The sequence below is a fragment of the Mytilus galloprovincialis genome, chromosome 12, assembly GCF_965363235.1.
Source record: "Mytilus galloprovincialis chromosome 12, xbMytGall1.hap1.1, whole genome shotgun sequence".
Classification (NCBI taxonomy): Eukaryota; Metazoa; Mollusca; class Bivalvia; order Mytilida; family Mytilidae; genus Mytilus; species Mytilus galloprovincialis.
In genome coordinates, this window is record NC_134849.1 from 48,048,818 (window position 1) to 48,069,124 (window position 20,307).

The following is a 20,307-nucleotide window of genomic DNA, read 5'->3' on the forward strand; positions in this document are numbered from 1 at the left end:
TTAGGATGAAGGTTGGGATTTGCTTTGCTCTTATATGGATGTACCCCACAAATAGTTTACGTCTTTAACCCAATCATTCTTTTCAGTTGTTTTTGGGAAAGGTGTGATTACACACACACAAACACACACAAACACACAAACACACACAAATGGCATTGAAACATAGTTCACTTTTTAGCTGACATTAAGGTAGAACATGTATCATTTGATTGTTTTCTAGATTGCTTTATAATGTGCAATCGAAATACTCTACAGTTAAAAATGATTTAAGAGTTTTCCAATTGTTTATGAATATCTGTCATATTATATTATCACTTTTCTTTAAATATTTGCGGTGTATATATTTTGCATTGAATGGTTTTCATTATTCGCCCGTTGTCCAACGCATTACACACTATTATGTCGTGTGTGACAAACACGAATAAATCAACACCATAATTATAAATTCAGTGAATGTAATTAATTTATTTCATTTTTAACATGCACGGTCATTAAGAAATATTATCACAATGGCGGCATATATGTTGTGTTTTGGGATCTTTTCATTTTTTCTCGTTTCAATCCAAGGACAAAAGGTAAAGTCATTTTAAAACAAAGAAAAACGTCTTAAAAAATAATATGCTGCTTGATAATGATTTTAAAAAAGAAATCAGCAAAAGCATGTGTGCCATTTTTTCTACGCAAATACAATTTTTCAAGTTCTAAGAAATTTAACTCTTTTCAAATTTCGAACCTGTTTGTTGTTTTGGATCTTTTCCTTCGCTTGCATTGCTGTTCAAACTTTATTTCTAAATGGATTAATAGATTCTACCTGAAGCGAATATTGTAAACAAAAGTAAATTTTCCATTCCATTATTTAAATCTTGATTTAAATAATGATGTGTTATGTATGCATGGACACGTACATCAGACTTGAGTTGCACCGTGTCCGTTTAAAATTATTATACATGTAGTATTAACATTATATACGCAGTAATAGTAACAGTTTAAATGATCAACATAAAATCTGTAGATTTGTTATGCACTAATTTTAAGAAAAAAATAATAACAGAGCGGACTTCAAAACATACTCAGTGGTTTGATGAAATACGTGTTTTTGTTCAAGCTGGACCTAATCAAAAGTTAACAATTGTATGTTTCGTATAACTCTATCAAAACAATTTTGTTCCAAACGTGATGAAGATGATAAACTATTTTGAAACTAATTTTACAATGCTCTTTTTCAAGTTTTTAAACATAATTATTCTTGATTAAGCATGAAATAATAATAAGTCCTAATAATGTAATCGTGTAGTTTATGAATATGAGTGACAAGACAACAACGAAGTTCAAACTAGACAAAAAAAAAGAAGTGTTTCACAGTACACAATTCATTTTGAGTTAATTAAAGCAGATATTAAACAAAGAACCATTATATAGCTGTCGACAGAGAGTGTATTTCGTTCACAATATTTCTATACATGTATGTCTTAATCAACGTCCTTCAGGGATAAGTATCGTGCAGTTTTATGTGAGGATATACATACAATACAATGTTAGGGAAACCCGTTTGATATGTTTTGAATAAAGACACTTATATAAATATTTTGAGTTCACCGGTTATTGTTTTATCTAGTTTCGATTTTTTTCACGATTTGAGCTTTTTTTGAAATACCTGACATTTTACGAATTTCAATAATTTTCATACTAATATGAAGTATGCTGAAATCAACCACATGTTTAACACCATTGTTATATTATAGTTTGTGTCTGTGTGTGTTACATTTTAATGTTGTGTTTCTGTTGTGTCGTAGTTCTCTTATATTTGATGCATTTCCCTCAGTTTTAGTTTGTAAACCAGATTTGTTTTTTTTCTCTATCGATTTATGAATTTCTAACAGCGGCATACTACTGTTGCCTTTATTTATTATGCATTATCGGTAGGGATGTGTGTAGTTCATTATCTCTATTCAAATTCGATCTTGTAGTCAACTTTTTTCGTTAACAGCTAGGAGGACACAATATCAATATTGTTTATTTATTTCGAGATTTTGAAGTGTATACTATAAGACATTTAGGAGAATTGATATTAAAGTCTCATTTGATGGGTAAATATCAGGATAAATATGTTTATATTTATATTAAACAAAACAGAATTAAGTTATTAACATGCAGTGAGTAACCGATTGACAGCAAACATTAAAAACAAGTCATTCTTTCCATTAAAATATGCAAAATTATACATTAAAGGCTGCACCTAAGGTATCAGAGGCGGATTTAAGGGGGGCAGGGGGCCCGCCCCCCCCTTTTTGGGGAAAAATTGGTTGCTTATACAGGGAATCACTGAAGCGTGACTGGAGCGGGCCCCCTCTTAGGTCAGTCAGTGGGCCCCCACTTATGAAAATGTCTGGATCCGCCACTGGGTATGGTAAATTTGTACAGTTTGAACTAGACTTTTCCTCTTCATCACACCATCAAAGTTCTGCCGCCTTTGTATCAATAGACATACAACTAGCACAAATTAACATACATTACATTGTATCCTTGTATGACATATAATTTGCACTTTATATACCATGATACTGTACTGTTAATGAGGTTATCACAAAACTTTATCAAACATCAATATTAAAAAATATTCACATTTTTTTTTCTTTCGTATCCGTTCATTGGTTGTTTCCAAGCTATCTTTCTCTTGATTGTAATTTCGAGTCATTGTAATTTATTATTCCTGATCATTCCTAATAAAGACAATATAACTTTTCAGTTTCATGTACAAGTAAATGAAACTTCACTATTGAGGTGGACATAATTAACTTTGAATTTGTTTTTAAACCTGAAAAGGAAAAATGAATTTGAGAGCCAATTTAGGGTAAAAAAAAATTTCCCCGAAGAAATCGCCTTCTCAACATAAAAGTTTGTTGTTGCATAAAGTAAGTGTTGAAATGCAGTATTTTCAGCACTGTGAAAGTGATATAATGTCAGTATTCTATTCATTGATGCAAGAAAATCTCATTTGTCCAAGAATTTTCTGCTTTATATCTATGTTTTATTGAATTGTATCCAAATACGCATGAAAAACAACCTGAAATAATATTATTATTAATATTTTTTTACCTTTTAGACAACCAAAACCATCAGCGTTAACAATGGAAAAAGGGCATTTGTGTTCAGTGCAAAGAACCAGTTTAGTTTTCCAGGACCTAAAGAAACCGGGAGTACAGTTGGTGGTCAGACAAGTTCATCGACCAGTACAAATCAACAACAAAGCCAATGGAAAAAACAACTTCCAGTTAATTATGAACCTGGAAAAACACAACAGCAGCAACAACAACAACAACAACAGATGCAGAATAGTCCTTCGCAGGAGCTTATTCAACAAAACCAACAAAAATTTCCCAACTCAATTAATCCGATGGTAGGTAACATAGTCAGGTCTTTATATTTGTATGATTGCATGTAATTATTGATAAAAGTGTGATATAAAAAATCTCTAAATATCTGAAGAGGAGAAAGCCAAACAAACTTTTAACTGATAGGTTACATTTGCCAACACTTGATATCTATACTAATAAAGGAAGATACCGATTTTTTTTATGAACAGCAACTCCTCTGAAACCATACGTTGGAAGTTTGAGCGTTAAGGAAGGTAATCCTAAATATGCCACTGATGCTTCCCCTTCCGACACAAAATACTTATAAAATGGTTTTTACATATGCAGGTATCTTTAAGCTCCTAAATGAATTTGTGCTGCTACACATTTTATGCCCTTCTAAGGTAGTATGAGGAAATAAACTTATTCGATCAAGCATCCGTTCTTGTGTACTGTAATAGGTAACTGATCAAGCACCCATTGTTATATACCGTATTAGGTTATTTGTTTAGCAAACATTCTCGTGTAACGTATTAGGTAATTGATCGAGCATCCTTTCTTGTGTACCGTATTATGTAATTGATCGAGCACCCTTCTTGTGTACTGTATTAGGTAATTGAGCGAACACCCCTTCTTGTGTACCGTATTAGGTAATTGATCGAGTACCCGTTCTTGTGTATCGTATTAGGTAATTGATCGAGCATCCGTTCTTGTGTACCGTATTATGTAATTGATCAAGCACCCCTTCTTGTGTACCGTATTAAGTAATTGATAGAGCAACTGTTCTCGTGTACCGTATTAGGTAATTGATCGAGCACCATTTCTTGTGTACCGTGTTAGGTAATTGATCGAGCAACCGTTCTTGTGTACCGTATTATGTGATTGATAGAACACCCTTCTTGTGTACCGTATTATGTAAATGATCGAGCACCCATTCTTGTGTACCGTATTAGGTAATTGATCTAGCACCCGTTCTTATGTACTGTATTATGTAATTGATCGAGCATCTGTTCTTGTGTACCGTATTATGTAATTGATCGAGCACCCCTTCTTGTGTTCTGTATTAGGTAATTGATCGAGCACCCGTTCTTGTGTATCGTATAAGGTTATTGATCGAGCAATCGTTCTTGTGTAATGTATTATATCATTGATCGAGCACCCATTCTTATGTACCGTATTATGTAATTGATCGAGCACCCGTTCTTGTGTACCGTATTATTTAATTGATCGAGCACCCGTCGTTCTTGTGTATCGTATTAGGTAATTGATCGAGCACCCGTTCTCGTGTACAATATTGTGTAATTCATCGATCACCCTTTCTTGTGTACCGTCTTGGGTTATTGATCGAGCACCTGTTCCTGTGTACCGTATTATGTTATTGATCGAGCACCAGTTCTTGTGTACCGTATTGTGTAATTGATCGAGCACCCGTTCTTGTGTACCGTGTTATGTTTTGATCGAGCACCCGTTCTCATGTACCGTATTGTGTAATTGATCGAGCACCCGTTCTTGTGTACCGTATTATGTTATTGATCGAGCACCCGTTCTCGTGTACAGTATTGTGTAATTGATCGAGCACCCGTTCTTGTGTACCGTATTGTGTAAATGGTCGATTAGATTATATATGATAGGGCCACAGACATGAATTTTTCTTTTGCAGTAATATAGTATTAAGTTCAACATTACATGAAGAGGGTTTACTTTGTAACATGCGTTTATAATTTCTACGTGTTCCTAATGCTTAAAAAGTGTTACATGTCTTTGAATATTTTTATCTTCTTTATCAATCTTTCGTTAAAAATATACTAAGTACTTTTATTATTTTAAAGTAACAAGGTTTCATTCATTTTCTTCATTAAACTGTGTGTCTTCGTTAAGTTATTCGATAAAAAAAAAACGATGTTAGTTGTATTTAAAGATTCATTGAATAACAAAGATTTTATTTTTGAAGAATTCACAAGGATTTCAAAGAAATCGCAATTTTGGAATGGGAATGAATAACCAGCAGATGAATCATCAAAATACATTCCAACAGCGACAACAACAGCAGCAGCAACTACAACAACAACAGCCACAACAACAACAACAGCAGCAGCAGCAGTATCAACAACAACAAAATTTCGGTCAGCAGCAACCAGGTCAACCTCAAATTAGTAATATGAACCAGGGTCAGCATTTTTTTCGACAACAGCCACAACAGCAACAGCAACAGCAACAGCAACAACAATTTAATCAGAATCATATGAATAACATTCCAAACGGACATAAGCCTTTTGGAAATTCCCAAAATAAAAAATTTAACCAATTCGGTAGTCAGCCTAGTGGAAATGGTGTTTCTGTACTTTCGCAGAGTAGACCTGCTAATGGCCCTCCTTATCAAAGAATGCAAGTCATGCCACAAAATCAGAATGGTTTTCAAAACAATCAACCACAAGGTCAAATGACTCAATACAATCCACAACAACAACCAGGAAATACAATGTTCAATCAAATGCCAACACATGGACAAATGACTGGACCGCAACATGGTCAAATGCCAATGCAAAACATGGGACAGGGTATGCAAATGCCCGGACCACAAGTGTCTGGTCCAATCCAAAGTCAGTCAGTTAATGTAATACCTGGACAAACTGGACCATCAGCGTCAACAGCAATGGGCCAGCAGCCAAATGTACAGGGACAAAAACCTTATATGGGCCCTGGACAACCCTTTCAATCAAACCCTAATCTGGCAGTAATCGATCATCCAGTCAAGCCAACAACAACACCAAAACCACCATCGTCGACAGTGGATGGGGAAGGACTGGTTTGTATGACCACTGCTGACTGTGAAGTTGGTTGTTGTTTTAATACCACAGGACAGTTGTTAGATACTACAACATATGGTGCTGGTGGTCCTCAGGAAGGACGAGGTATGTTATGCTGAGAAGCAGAAATATTTACATGCATGCATTTTTGTTTTTTTTATGTAATACTTGTGTTTCTGAACTACATGTAATGCATTCCAGTTTTGGCAGAAGGAATTCGACTACTAGTGTTGTGTTTATGATTCATTTCATTTACCACATGTACATTGAACACATACTTCCCATTTCTGATCAATTATGTTTTTTATGTAAACAGTTGTTGCCCGTTTTCAAACCAAGCTTACACAAATATCAAGATTTAAGCTGTTTCAAGTCGAAAAGACCTTCGTAGCTACGATTCAAAGTAGAGACAAATCAAAGGTTCATGTATTATCAAGTTGCAATTGACAAAGTAGGTGAAATTGTCTTTTAAATCACCAGAGAAACAAATTCTACCACCAAATTTCGTAGAATACGATATTACTCCAATCTCGACAGTTACATCTTAAAAATATTATAACAAGTGGCAAAAAAAATTGCATTTAAAATTTGAAAACTGACTCGAGTAGATAAATGTCGTATCACATTCGATGCAGGGGGAGAATCTAGACATAAATATTACATTCCTCAAACAAGCTTTCTGTGTCATTTGGTCTCTTGGGGAGAGTTTATTGTCGCATCTTCTTTTTCGAATATTTATAGAATAAATATATTAAAATTAATTGAAAAATGCACGCTTTATTTAGTAAACATGGTTTGATTTACGAATATTTAATGGTTTTATGTGTTTACTGTTTCTTTCTAGCATCCGGAAAATGTTTTATTAAATCTCCCGGACTTGGGGATGTTTGCGATGATTTATGTCCATGCACAATGGGTAAGTTAAAATCATTAAAGTTAACAACAAACAAAAAATATTGAGTGATTGGAAATTCCTCATGTCGAAACGTCATTTGTTACCTTTCAAAAAGTAAATCGTAGAAATATTCAAGTTAAGATTTTACTTTTTACAAGTAAAATACTGATAAGCGCTTATCATTTTCACGTCGAAACATCGGTGACATCTTCTCTTCATATCTTTTGTACCCCCCCCTTTTTCCGCCACAAAAAATGCAAAAAAGTCGAAATGTGTTGATCAGTTTTGATTAGCGATGTTGTCTGTAACCAACGTGTCCTTTCCACTAATATTGGTCGTAGTTATCGCTGTGTGGAATCCGGCTTTCGGAGGTGCAGGTTTTGTATTTAGTAAAGATAAAATTGCTTATGCGATTTTTTTTTTTTGATAATTATATGGAATAAAAAAAGGGCCACAGCAAAAAAGTAACATGTGTATTCAAATGATTTCTCAATTTCTCATTCAGATCAATTAAAAAATAAACATGAGCGGAAGGGGATTTTTTAGTAGAGGGGCGAAAAATACAAAAGGGACTGTCAAACTCATAGATCGAAAATAAAACTGACAACGCCAGCCCATGGCTAAAAAAGAAAAAGACAAATAATAGTACACAAGACACAACATAGAAAACTGACGACCAAGCAACACGAACCCCACCAAAACCTGGTGCTCCGGCTTAATAATGATTGATCTTTATATTGACACTGTGGAATTACTTTGTAGGTCTGAAATTGTTAAAAAAAAAAAAAACCAATTCAAATATTATCCTTGCATGTTAACATATAGAACCATAATTTTCAAGTTAGGTGATCGATTCATCCACTTTGGAGCCATCTTATCATCCTTTGCGTTTAAACCAAATCTCCATAATTAGGTTTATTCAAACGATTGCCCTCCCGGTTTGGCTTCCAAAAATGTGAAATCGAATTGGATATTTCTGATCTCTGATTATAACGCCCTAGCCGTGCGTTATATAATAAACGTTGTAATTTTGTTTACTTTTAAAACAGAATTTCTTTCAAGATACGAAATATATCAAGATTAAGATGACCTTTTCAATAGAAAAATGCGACTGATTAACCCCAGAAATTTCAGTTTTAACTTCTGGTAATTACATTCTTTCTCACTCAGGTCGTGCTACTATGAATCTCAGTATGATTGTGTTATATAGACACTATTAAAAGTTGATTTATGTATGCCTTCAACCCATATGGGTAAAAATGTGCATTTATTCAATAAATGTATTTTTTTATTTACTAGGTCACACATGTTACAGACGATATACTCCCAATTATCCTCAACCTGGAAAGGCACCACCACCTCCTATTGATCCAGAGACTGCACCTAAACCACAGAGAGCATGTCTACGAGCAGGTGTTGTCGATGCTGAACGATCAGCGTTTTGGCAGTGTTATTTTGATGTTGCCTGTTCTGGGCCCTTACCATAATTGACAAGACAATTTCTGTGTTGCATATTTACAAATTTGAATATTTAATGCTTTGTGGACAATCTTTTTGTTTATTAGATTGCAGACATTACACAGAAGTTACGATGTAACTGTTGAAGAATACATTATTCGTTTCGTTTATTCATTACATTTTAAATGTCTATGTTGTTTGCGGTATTTTTTCGTTTGACTGCAGTCTTTCATTTATTTTATGTATGAAATGAAGTACTATTGTTCTCAGACTGATGAAACATATGATAATATAAAAAATATGTTCAAGTCGAGTAAGCTTACCCCCTAATTACTTATTGTAGGGATCATTTAAAAAAAAAACATTTGCATGACTCCTTGTAACTTGTATGACATTGCTGTTAAAACAAAAATTACTGAATAGTACATCGACCGATATTAGAGTGTAGAATTGAATTATCATCAGTAATTTCAAGTCTTTAGATTTGCATTCAGTGAGTATTCTTTCATACGGTATAGTTTATTATCGTTTTGTGGATACGTGTGTATTCTGAAGGCTAGTATACCGCCATTTGATAATAAAGTGCTTTAAATTATTGTGTTTTTATGTAAGTGTTGTTGTTCAATTGATCGACAGTAGAAGGGAGACGTTTGACATCTCGTACACTACTTAAACATGCCTCATCTGCATGTGTCTAAGCTAGGACCCCACCAGTGACATGTTGTACGTCAGGTATAGACACTTGTTTATTATTTATGACTACATGTTTACCTCTAAATGTCTTTTTGATTATTTGTGTCAGGTTTAACATATATCTCCTCTTGCTATCATTAGAAAGAACATAAGTCAGACGAATCGACGCATTTTTATGTTGAACAATTACTAAGGTATTAAAGGAAGCCAATACATCGTGTCAATTGTTGTGATGTTCAACAGCAGCATTCAGTCTAGTCGTTGGTAAAGCGCCTCCATCTAGGATCTTATCTTTAGGAAAAGTTATAATCATGAAACTTCATGATTTACTTTTCTCAGTTTTGAGTATTTCAGTGCAGTGCTTACGTCAAGAACAACGATATCATTGTAAGTTGCATTGTCAGCAGGTGTATACACAAAATGCTTTCCTAGAGTATCTAACTTGCTTAGATATAGTTGTTGTTAAATAATTTCGTACAATTTTACTTCCGAATTTTGTGTAGACACAAAAGGAATAATCCAATGTTTTATCAGCTTTTTCTCTTCTATAACGAGATTTGCTGTAAGAGGGAAAAGGTAGATGGACTATCGCCATTTCTTGTTGTTAATTTTGTCATGTAAGTTCCTTTTGTAAAAAAGATCACGGACACTCAAGAAATAGACGTAATATTTTCAGTATCAATGTCGGCTGAAAAAGATGTATTTTGGGACATTTTGTAGACGCTAGAAAATATGTTAGTTCAATGTCATCAAAGTATGAAGGTATAGATCGGTAGCATAATGTTTCCTTATCCCATCCTATTATCAATCAGACCAATCTAACATGACTGTTACAAAAGTGTGAGGTTTGGCGATTTTTATGGGTCATCTCTTATTTTAGATAAAAAAAATTAACACAGAAATCAAGATCACTATCCGTGCGTAAAATGGTGTGATTTTACATGTTGTTTATTTCAAGGTGCTATACACCAGGCTGAAGCTAGCAAACAATATACTAGTTCTACCATATAAAATCAGTTACACCTATCTACTATAAAATTCCCTATTTTGAATAAAAACAAAAATAAAATTTATAGGTTTATTTTTAGCATGTATTGAAATTATTATTCACAAATTAATATAACTTGAGAATTTATCCACTTAAATCTACAGACTTTTTTCTCCATGGTAAAATGCTGGACCTTCTTCTAGACTTCCTTCTAATAACAAGTTCAAAGTCCAATCTTGAACTTTTATTACTCCCACTATAATACCTTGCTACCAATGTTATGAAGAAGAAGACAGATGCCACTAACAGTGTTGCAGCAGCACAGAAAAATGACATGTCGTAATTTCCAGTTGTATCTCGTATAAACCCTTCAACAATGAAAGTAATAAATATGTAAAAGTCAATTAATAAAAAGGAAATAGCCTATTCCAGATATTCATCAACCAATATGCAAGTCACAACATCGCTCCATCTTTCAATTTCTAACTCTCTTATATATGTAAGTGTACTTATTATGGGTATCTACACAAGCTACTTACTGAGATAATCCCTGTTTAGATGCAGTTCGTAATGCTCAGTCTTTAGTTTAATGTTGTTTGTCTGGTGTTTTTTTTTTTTTTTTTTTTTTTTTTTTGAGTATAGGCTAATTAACGCATTTAACTATGTTAAAATTATTTTGTTTATAGTCTATTGTTTATTGTCTCTTTAATGTTCAGTACCATTTTTTAAATATTTTTTTTGGCATATGGATTGTGAATAAAAAGGGATGTAAGAATACGACAATGAAATAGCAACCTCATAAAACATAAAACAAATTACATCAATCAGTCATCATACGGTCTTCGACAATAGATTGGTGTGATACAAAATGTTAATCTCTATCTCTCCCGTAGTCCGTAAACAAAACTTATTGGGATTGATAGTTCATATTGACAGATAGCATACAACTTAACTAATGGCATTTAAAAATGTCCTATCAGTAAACTTGAAGTATTAACCTTGAAAACTCTTACCTGATATAGGCCCAGCTGCGGCATTCATTACTCCAGAACATGTCATAGATATTCCAAGAGCAGCTGAATAATTTTCCTCTCCAGCAAGTTTGATAATAGAAATTCCAAGGACAGTAACCATTCCACCTAAACCAATACCATATAAACACGCAACAAGTAAAAATGATGTATAGGACGGAGGCACTAAAGGAAATATGGCAATTGCTATAGCACCAACTAATGCACTAAAAGCTGGAATCGATATTACACTTACATGAGGTATTTGCTTGAGAATACCCGGTACGAACCTAAATAGTGTACTAGTTACGTTCATATATAAATAAATACTAACAGCTTCACTTCTAGAGAGTCCGTTCAACTGATAGAAATCAATGAAAAATATCAGTACTGAATTGAATGCTGCCACAACCAAAGCTTGAGCAAAAATATAGCACATAAATAGTTTATTCCTAAATAGTTGTTTTAGAAGTTGACACATGTGTTTGTTGTCATTTTTGTCCTTGTCAATTGTTTCATAAATTCGGCGAATTTCAGATGCGCTAAATGACACACGTTTTAGACTTTTTGTGTCATTTATTAACAAATTACTAGTTTTTGCTATGCCATTTTCATCGGGTGAATTACAGTTTTTACAGATCGAATTTATAGATTTGGAAGATCGTTCGGAAACGACATCGCTAGGTTTGAGTTTTATTCTACTTGATGGTTTATGAAACAAACAAGCGTTTACAATCAAATGTAGCATCAATCCTCCAATAATCAGAAGAGTTCCTCGCCAGCCATACTCTTGTATAAGTTTTTCAAGTAGAATCGGTAAAACTGAAGCTCCAACACCTCCTCCGCTTGATATAAAGGCAAGAGCCATGAGCCTTTGTTTTCCTTCAAAATGTAAACCTACACTTGTAGATGCAGATATGTAGGACAAAGAAAATCCAATTCCTGTAATAAAAATATCAAAGTCTTGGAGAGAAATTTATTCACTTTAAGATGTTCAATAATATTATATAATTAAGAATAAGCTCTATTGTGTTTCTATGTAATGATCAGAAGTTTAATTATGAAATGTCAAACATTTTCTAACCAAGCCAAACAATGAAATCAACATGCAAACAAATAAGTTTTGCACTACATTTATTTTTGAAACTAACTATATCAATATCATTTGGGAGCCAGCATCATATGTAATTAACTATGTTTCTCAATTTTATAGATTTATAGAAATATTATTTTTGCATACCATAAATATGAGGGTTATAGTGACAAACATGCTTTGATAGTGAATGATAATCGCAGAAAACCAATTGCAATGCGTATCGTAACACCGACGCACTGGTTCACACATTGAATAAAACCATATACACTATTCCATTACAAGATAAAGGTGAGTACTTCCAATGTACATTTTGTGGATAGTCATTTTTTTTCCTTTCTGAATTTTTAAGATACCTTTTGTTAGCTATTATCGTGTGTTTCTCTGTCCTATATTTTCTCCCATTTATTTTTATTGTAGTCTTCCCATGTAATTTTGTCATTTTAATGTTATAAATAACATTACCATTAAAGCGGGAGGTTTGGCATGCCACACAACCATGTTCAACCCACCATTTTTTTTAAATGTAGGGAAATTGCCATTGTTATATTATAGTTCGTTTCTTTGTGTAGTACATTTTAATGTTGTGTTTCTGTTGTGTCGTGTTTCTCCTCTTATATTTGATGCGTTTCCCTCAGTTTTAGTTTGTAACCCGGATTTGTTTGGGTTTTTTTTTTCTCATTCGATTTATGAATTTCGAACAGCAGTATACTACTGTTGCCTTTATTAAGCAGAAATAAAAATGTTCAGACTTCCCTTTCTTTGACCTTTCAATATAACACCCCACAATTTGTAATAATCGAGAGTTGTGGTAGCAGCATATATTTATTACTTACCAGAGACAATCCCAACAAAGATAACGAGGAAGAAGATGGAAGTGGCAACAAACGAGATCGATAAACCTGCAGCGGCCAAGATACCACCTACTATACCACATCTAAAGGAACCATATTTTGTTACAATAATTCCTGAGATACAACCTGAAAATAAGAGGAGGCAAAGTCTGTTCATCAATTTATTTGATCATTTTGTGTACTTGCGAGGAACGAATAAGATTATTTATCCTACAAACAATTCCATGACTTTTTTTTCTAGATTTCGTGACAATATACGTATAAAACTTTTCCTTTCTGAAATAATAGAAATCAAATGATCAGAAATAACATTTCATGAAAACATCAACAATGAAAACGAGTAACTATTGGAATTCATGTTAACTTATCATTTGCAGTTATATAAAATATGATTATATACGACTTTAATCTCGGGTATTTCATGTACCTGTAATTTTTTAACATTTTACAATTCTACATTTTGAAAAGGGACCACCCGACTGCCATGCAAAATATATTTAGATAGATAGTACAAATCGTTGGCAATTATGTAATGTTTTATTAATTTAATATTTAGAATTTTTGTAGTCTTTAAAGACTATAGGGATCTTTTTTTAAATGATAACTCTTTCTGAACTTTTCGTTCCATTGTTTGTCTGTTTGTCCTTTTCATTTTAGCCATGGCAAAGTCAGTTTATTTTCGATTTATGAGTTTGACTGTCCCTCTGGTATCTTTCGTCCCTCTTTCGTTCCATATATAGCAACATTTTTGTAGCATCTGCACTGGCATATGAATTCGATTTTACTGTGTTTCTCGATGAATGCAGCTAAAAAATGTCACTAGTTTTCCTTGGAGCTAGATATGTTTGTTATTTAATTTTCTAAACTTCTTTCTCACAAAAAAAACCCAAATATTATATAAAAAACGACAACATATTTATATGTAAAGGTGGTTTTTGTGCCCTAGGTGTAGACAGTATACTTGTACTTATTATTCAAACTAACAATCCTTCAACTTAAACAATGTACCTCCAATTAAAAACAAACCAGTACACACAGACTGTACTAATGCTGTTTCTGAATTTGATTTGCCAAATTCTTGTAACCATTCTACATAAAGAACAGACATATTAAATGGAAATCCAGTAGCTATTCCTATAGTTGTGAATGCAGCTATTAGAACGATCCATTTTTTATGATTTTTGCCTCCCGGTGGTTTATCCGTAAACTGAATTGTGGCCTGCTCATTTCCATTGGATGGAAGTATAACTGACAAGTTTTGGTCTTGCGCTGCTTCCGCTAGAGACACATTATCAAAGTCACTCGTCAAATTGTTTTCACTAAGTTAGAAAAGAAAGTTATATTGTAATCAATGTATCATGTGACTACCCTTTAGTTTTTTTTTATTTAAATAAGCAGCTTTGGTTTTCTTTCAAATGATCTTTTAATAATTAAAAGCATTATGTATTTTCATGCAATTTATTAAAACATATTGCCATATACTTCATTTTCAAATAATCTATTTTAAAAATATTGTGACTTTCTTGTTATATACCTGAGTAATTGATATATACAATGAAAAGGTGAAAAACGGAACAAAACTAACTAATATATTTTCGACTCTGTAAAAGCTACCACAATTTCTGTGTGAACAATTCGAATAATTCATATGCATTAAAAAAAAAAAGTAAAAGAACACAAAAAAACGAACTCCAAGGAAAATTCTAAACTTTAGGTCCAAAAGCAAATGGCAAAATCAAAAACTCAAAAATATCAAACGAATGGACAACAACCGTCATATTCCAGACATGGAACAGGCATTTTCTTATGTAGAAAATGGTGGAATAATCTTGTTTTTATATGCAAATTCTAAAAGCGCAGATGTTTGGCTAGCCACAAGGTTAAACACACCATTTTGCTTTAAAATATCCTGTACCAAGTCAGGAATATGGCAGTCGCTATCTTATACTTCGTTTCTATGTATGTTGCTTTGTTGTTTGTATTTTTGTTGCACTTCTGTTTTCTCTTATTGCGTTGGTTTCCACTTAAGAATAAATCGATTCAGAGAAAACAAATCCGGTTTACAAATTAAATCAGAGAGAAACGCATCTTTATCGCAGTTATTGCTAAGTTCTCACTTAGACCAGCCTGCAGAACATGCTTTATTATGCCTTGTCAGTTCAGTATTATAAAAAACAAGTTTTACCTGTGATTACTTTTGTTGTTTTCCGTCGGACATCCAATCGTAAATATTTTCGGGACTACCACATTATCTATAGTATTTGAGATTTTATCGTTTTCTACATAAATACCACATTGTTCATGCTGTTTGATTTCAATAGATATTTCCATCTTTTGCCTAACCTCCTCCATAACATTTTTATTTAGTTCCATGACTTTGTCTTCATACTTCTGTATCACCATTTTGCTTCTATATAAGTATTTAAATCTACTGGTCAAACTATCGGATGTCGTGCTTGTACATTAATCAAACATAGATATATTATAACATACGTATATTCAGTAGACTTAAAGCACGTATATGTAATAGAAGAAAATATTTTGTAGTGGCCTTGAAATGCTTTTACTAACTGTAAACATCATCATTTTAATGTCATTAAGATTTTGTTTATCTCAGAATAATCGTTAATACTTCAACACAAACGTTTTGCAATTCAGTTTATTAGAATCAAATTCAAAACAGTGTGGCTGTTAATCAGGAATAACCTTTATGTTTTGATTTATATAATTGATATAAATCAAAACATCGTGTTATTTCTGATTAATTTTTCGAATTACTTTATTAAGGTGTTGAGAACCTTTGGTGACCCCATAGTTTAAGTGTCTTTAAAAAGTACATAGTGAGCAGTGGTCGTTACATACGAACGTTCACCTAAATTGTCCCAGTCGATGGATGAATTTAATGTGTCAATCAATGGCCACAGCCACACTGTTTTGAATTTCATTCTATATATAAATATATGTTGGTTCTCATGTCCTAAAATATTTTATGCATTGGCTTCAACAACATTATTCGTTTTCGATCAGTTTGAACATGGACATTTCATAAACATGTGTCGTGTCGTGTTCTCGGATATCAGTATCAACGCTTGATAGACACAGTTCGGAATTGCTGCTCGTTGCATGTTAGCCTTAGAAGGTTTCTAGCCTCATACTGCGTTTAATATACTGACTTGGTTCAAAAAGATCGGAATCGCTACTTTATCGTGTCAGCCTTAAAGAGTCCTATCCTCATACTGTGCTATACTGGCTTGTTCAAAGCGGTCGGAACAGTTATCAAAGGTACCAGGATTATAATTTAGTACGCCAGACGCGCGTTTCGTCTACATAAGACTCATCAGTGACGCTCATATCAAAATATTTATAAAGCCAAACAAGTACGAAGTTGAAGAGCATTGAGGATCCAAAATTCCAAAAAGTTGTGCCAAATACGGCTAAGGTAATTTATGCCTGGGATAAGAAAATCCTTAAGTTTTTCGAAAAATTCAAAGTTTTGTAAACAGGAAATTCATAAAAATGACCACATTATTGATATTCATGTCAACACCGAAGTGTTGACTACTGGGCAGGTGATACCCTTGGGGACGAAACGTCCACAAGCAGTGGCATCGACCCAGTGGTGTAAACAGTTATCAAAGGTACCAGGATTATAATGTAGTACGCCAGACGCTTGTTTCGTCTACATAAGACTAATCAGTGACGCTCATATCAAAAAATTTATAAAGCCAAACAAGTACGAAGTTGAAGAGCATTGAGGATCCAAAATTCCAAAAAGTTGTGCCAAATACGGCTAAGGTAATCTATGCCTGGGATAAGAAAATCCTTAGTTTGTCGAAAAATTCAAAGTTTTGTAAACAGGAAATTCATAAAAATGACCACATCTAATCCACCTTAAAGGGTTCTATCCTCATCCTGCGTTATACTGGCTAGTTCAAAACGATCGGGAACCGATGCTCATAGCATATTTCCCTTAAAAGGTTGCATCCGCATACGGGCTTGATTGAAAACGATTGGAAATGCTACTCGGAACTGCTTCTTGTAACGCTATAGCATCGAAGGTTTCATCTGCATACTGCGTTTATTGGCTTGATTGGAAAGAATATGATCTTGTTCAAATTCGATGTTGATAACTTATTGATTTGCACTAAACAAAAGTTAGCCTAAGACGATTTTTTATCAGGCAATAATTGGTTCGTATGTTCTTAAATGTGTTTTATATTTTTTTTCTGGAGCATAGCTGATGACTGCTTTGCCAACAACGTGTGTAGTGCGTGCAGGAATTAGTATTATACGTTTATCATGATGTCATTTTGGAAAACTATATAGTATTCTGTTACCCAACTATCTTTAAATCACAATTTATATAACATTATGTACTACTCGAGCATCAGTGAAACCTCCTAATTTAAAAGTGGTGCAAAAAAAACTGCTTAAGATCAGCTAGTTTTCTACATAAATACCACATTGTTCATGCTGTTTGATTTCAATAGATATTTCCATCTTTTGCCTAACCTCCTCCATAACATTTTTATTTAGTTCCATGACTTTGTCTTCATACTTCTGTATCACCATTTTGCTTCTATATAAGTATTTAAATCTACTGGTCAAACTATCGGATGTCGTGATTGTACATTAATCAAACATAGATATATTATAACATACGTATATTCAGTAGACAAAGGTTCTCAACACCTTAATAAATTAAAAAATACAATGTCATAAATACAGTCAATCTCATATCTTTATGTACACATAAACAATAACAGTGTAGGTCGGTTGATAACTCAACTTCAAAATAAACAACTTCAATTTACACACTTTACAATTCAATTTCTATGTATGCAATAATATTCCAGCAGCAATTGCATATTAATCATAAATATCCCAGTTTATACGATGTTTCAGGGCTTGTATTTTTTATAAGAAATTAAATATTTTTTTTCTTGAAAGATGGTTATGGCTAACGAGTCATGTCTGAAATTATTACGTACGCCCTCATGATTTGGGTGACCGTGATTAGGTAGACCATGATTTGTTTGATTTGTGTTACATTTGACACATTTGATCATAGACATGTATACATATGTATTCTCCTTTTGAATTGGTTATAGGTATTCCTATGTGCACAAATTGCTTCCCTTTAATAGCAGACTTGTTCCTGTACTATTATAAATAAAAGTTTATGACCAAACTCCGTAAAGACCAACCTAAGTTGCATTTTAAAATTGATAAGTTCAACAACACTTAGTTATTGTTATCTTGATGATATTTTTTCGTTAATAATGTCGTTCATTATTTTGTACAGAATTAAGTCGTTATTTTTCTTGTTTGAATTGTTTTACATTTGTCATTGTGGGGCCTTTTATAGCGGAATATGCGGTATGTGCTTTTCTTATTGTTGACAGCCGTACAGTGACCTGCCGTTATAAATTGCTGTGTCATTTGGTCTCTTAAAGAGAGTTGTTTCAATGACAATCAACCCACATCTTCTTATTTTATGTTAGAGCCTGTCACGACAAAGTCTTTTATTTGAATAAAATATTGCAATTATCTTTAATTGAATATTTCAATTGAAAAAAAAACTGAGTATGATATAAGTGTATGTCCATGAAACAAATTCCGATAAATTATCAACATTGTTTAATTGCTGTTCTTCATCTTGGCGTTTACTCAAAGGTCCTTAAGAATAAACAAAGTACATCACACCTTACCGCCATGTTTTAAATTCATTAAATGATAAGAATAGTACACATTCTTTGCAGTATCAAAAGGGTAGACACCAATACTTACTATATCAATCTAACTAAACCTTCCCACAATTTCATCAGTTGTCCAGCAAAAGACTATTGTCAATGCAACTTGAGACAAATATAAAGGATGTCGAGATGTTAAATGGAAGAGGAATGAGTTCTCAACGAGAAAGGGCTGAACTATCAGAAAACTACTTTAACCCACAACATTTTTATGTCGTGTCTTTTTGTTTTTGGAGAGTTTGGTCCTGATGGCATATCTTTGATTGTTAAGTTTATTTCAGATCCCGGATAATCTAGAGCATGTCATATTGTATAAACATCTGTCTGTTGCTGAAACCTGATTAGTGCTGCTAGGTATTTTTATTATTGGTGTCATATAATTGCTGTCTTATTGAGGTGATAATACTTTTTATTCGATCACATATAATCATTTTGGGACAAAAACTTATTATGGGGCAAACATTATTTTTCTATTTTCAATTTTAACTTTTTGTTTACTTTTTCGTTTATACATTTATTTAGGCAATTTAAGCGTAAAAAAAACCTTTAAGTCAAGGTTTAATACATTGTAGTCTAAGTCAATAGGGACGAGCTGTATATAATTATATATATTAATATATTAGATGTGCCAAAAAAGTCGATGATAAGTTGTAGTAATGCATCTCTGTAGAATAGTTATCAAAGGTACCAGGATTATAATTTAGTACGCCAGACGTGCGTTTCGTCTACATAAGAATATTTATAAAGCCGAACAAGTATAAAGTTGAAGAGCATCGAGGAATCAAAATTCCAAAAAAATGTACCAAATACGGCTAAGGTAATCTATGCCTGGGATAAGAAAATTCTTAGTTTTTCGAAAAATTCAAAGTTTTGTAAACAGGAAATTTATGAAAATGCCCATATTATTGATATTCATGTCAACACCAACGTGTTGACTACTGGGCTGGTGATACCCTCGGGGACGAACCGTCCACCAGCAGTGGCATCGACCCAGTGGTGTATATAGTTATCAAAGGTACCAGGATTATAATTTAGTACGCCAGACGCGCGTTTCGTCTACATAACACTCACAAAGCAAGAAGACAAAAGATGCATCACAATAGACAAGTAATTATTCATTAAGCTATGCTTATTTTTGTTTTAACCAATCAGACAAAATCTTTATTTTATTTTTTTTTCGATTTGCTTTTAAACGTGACAGTAGCAAAAAGACACTTCTTTGACAAGTCCAAAATTGATTTGAATAGATCTAGATTCTGATCGATAAATCCTGTCCTTCAGTAAATGTTCAGGCAGAGGACTGTATAATTGGTACTATTCATTTAATACTCTTGCTGTGAATTAAGATCCACTATGTCTATTTTGAAAATGCTCAGTAAAAGTAACTAAGCATTAAATTTTGA

General features: G+C 33.1%; 2 protein-coding genes across 2 annotated transcripts; one reads left to right on the forward strand and one right to left on the reverse strand.

Moving 5' to 3' along the window:
- The first annotated feature begins 468 nt into the window (after nt 1-468).
- LOC143054033 (uncharacterized) lies at nt 469-8,826 on the forward strand. Its single transcript, XM_076226883.1, has 5 exons — nt 469-575; nt 3,104-3,397; nt 5,305-6,265; nt 7,005-7,076; nt 8,355-8,826. The coding sequence occupies exons 1-5, from the start codon at nt 510-512 to the stop codon at nt 8,540-8,542; spliced, it is 1,581 nt and encodes a 526-aa protein (XP_076082998.1). The 5' UTR covers nt 469-509; the 3' UTR covers nt 8,543-8,826.
- Nucleotides 8,827-10,270: 1,444 nt separating this feature from the next.
- Nucleotides 10,271-15,589, reverse strand: LOC143055395 (monocarboxylate transporter 2-like). The gene is made up of 5 exons (XM_076228526.1): nt 15,337-15,589; nt 14,160-14,470; nt 13,134-13,277; nt 11,208-12,146; nt 10,271-10,562 (listed from the first exon to the last, which is right to left on the reverse strand). Exons 1-5 carry the CDS (start codon nt 15,552-15,554, stop codon nt 10,339-10,341), a joined length of 1,836 nt encoding a protein of 611 aa, XP_076084641.1. The 5' UTR covers nt 15,555-15,589; the 3' UTR covers nt 10,271-10,338.
- Nucleotides 15,590-20,307: the final 4,718 nt, after the last annotated feature.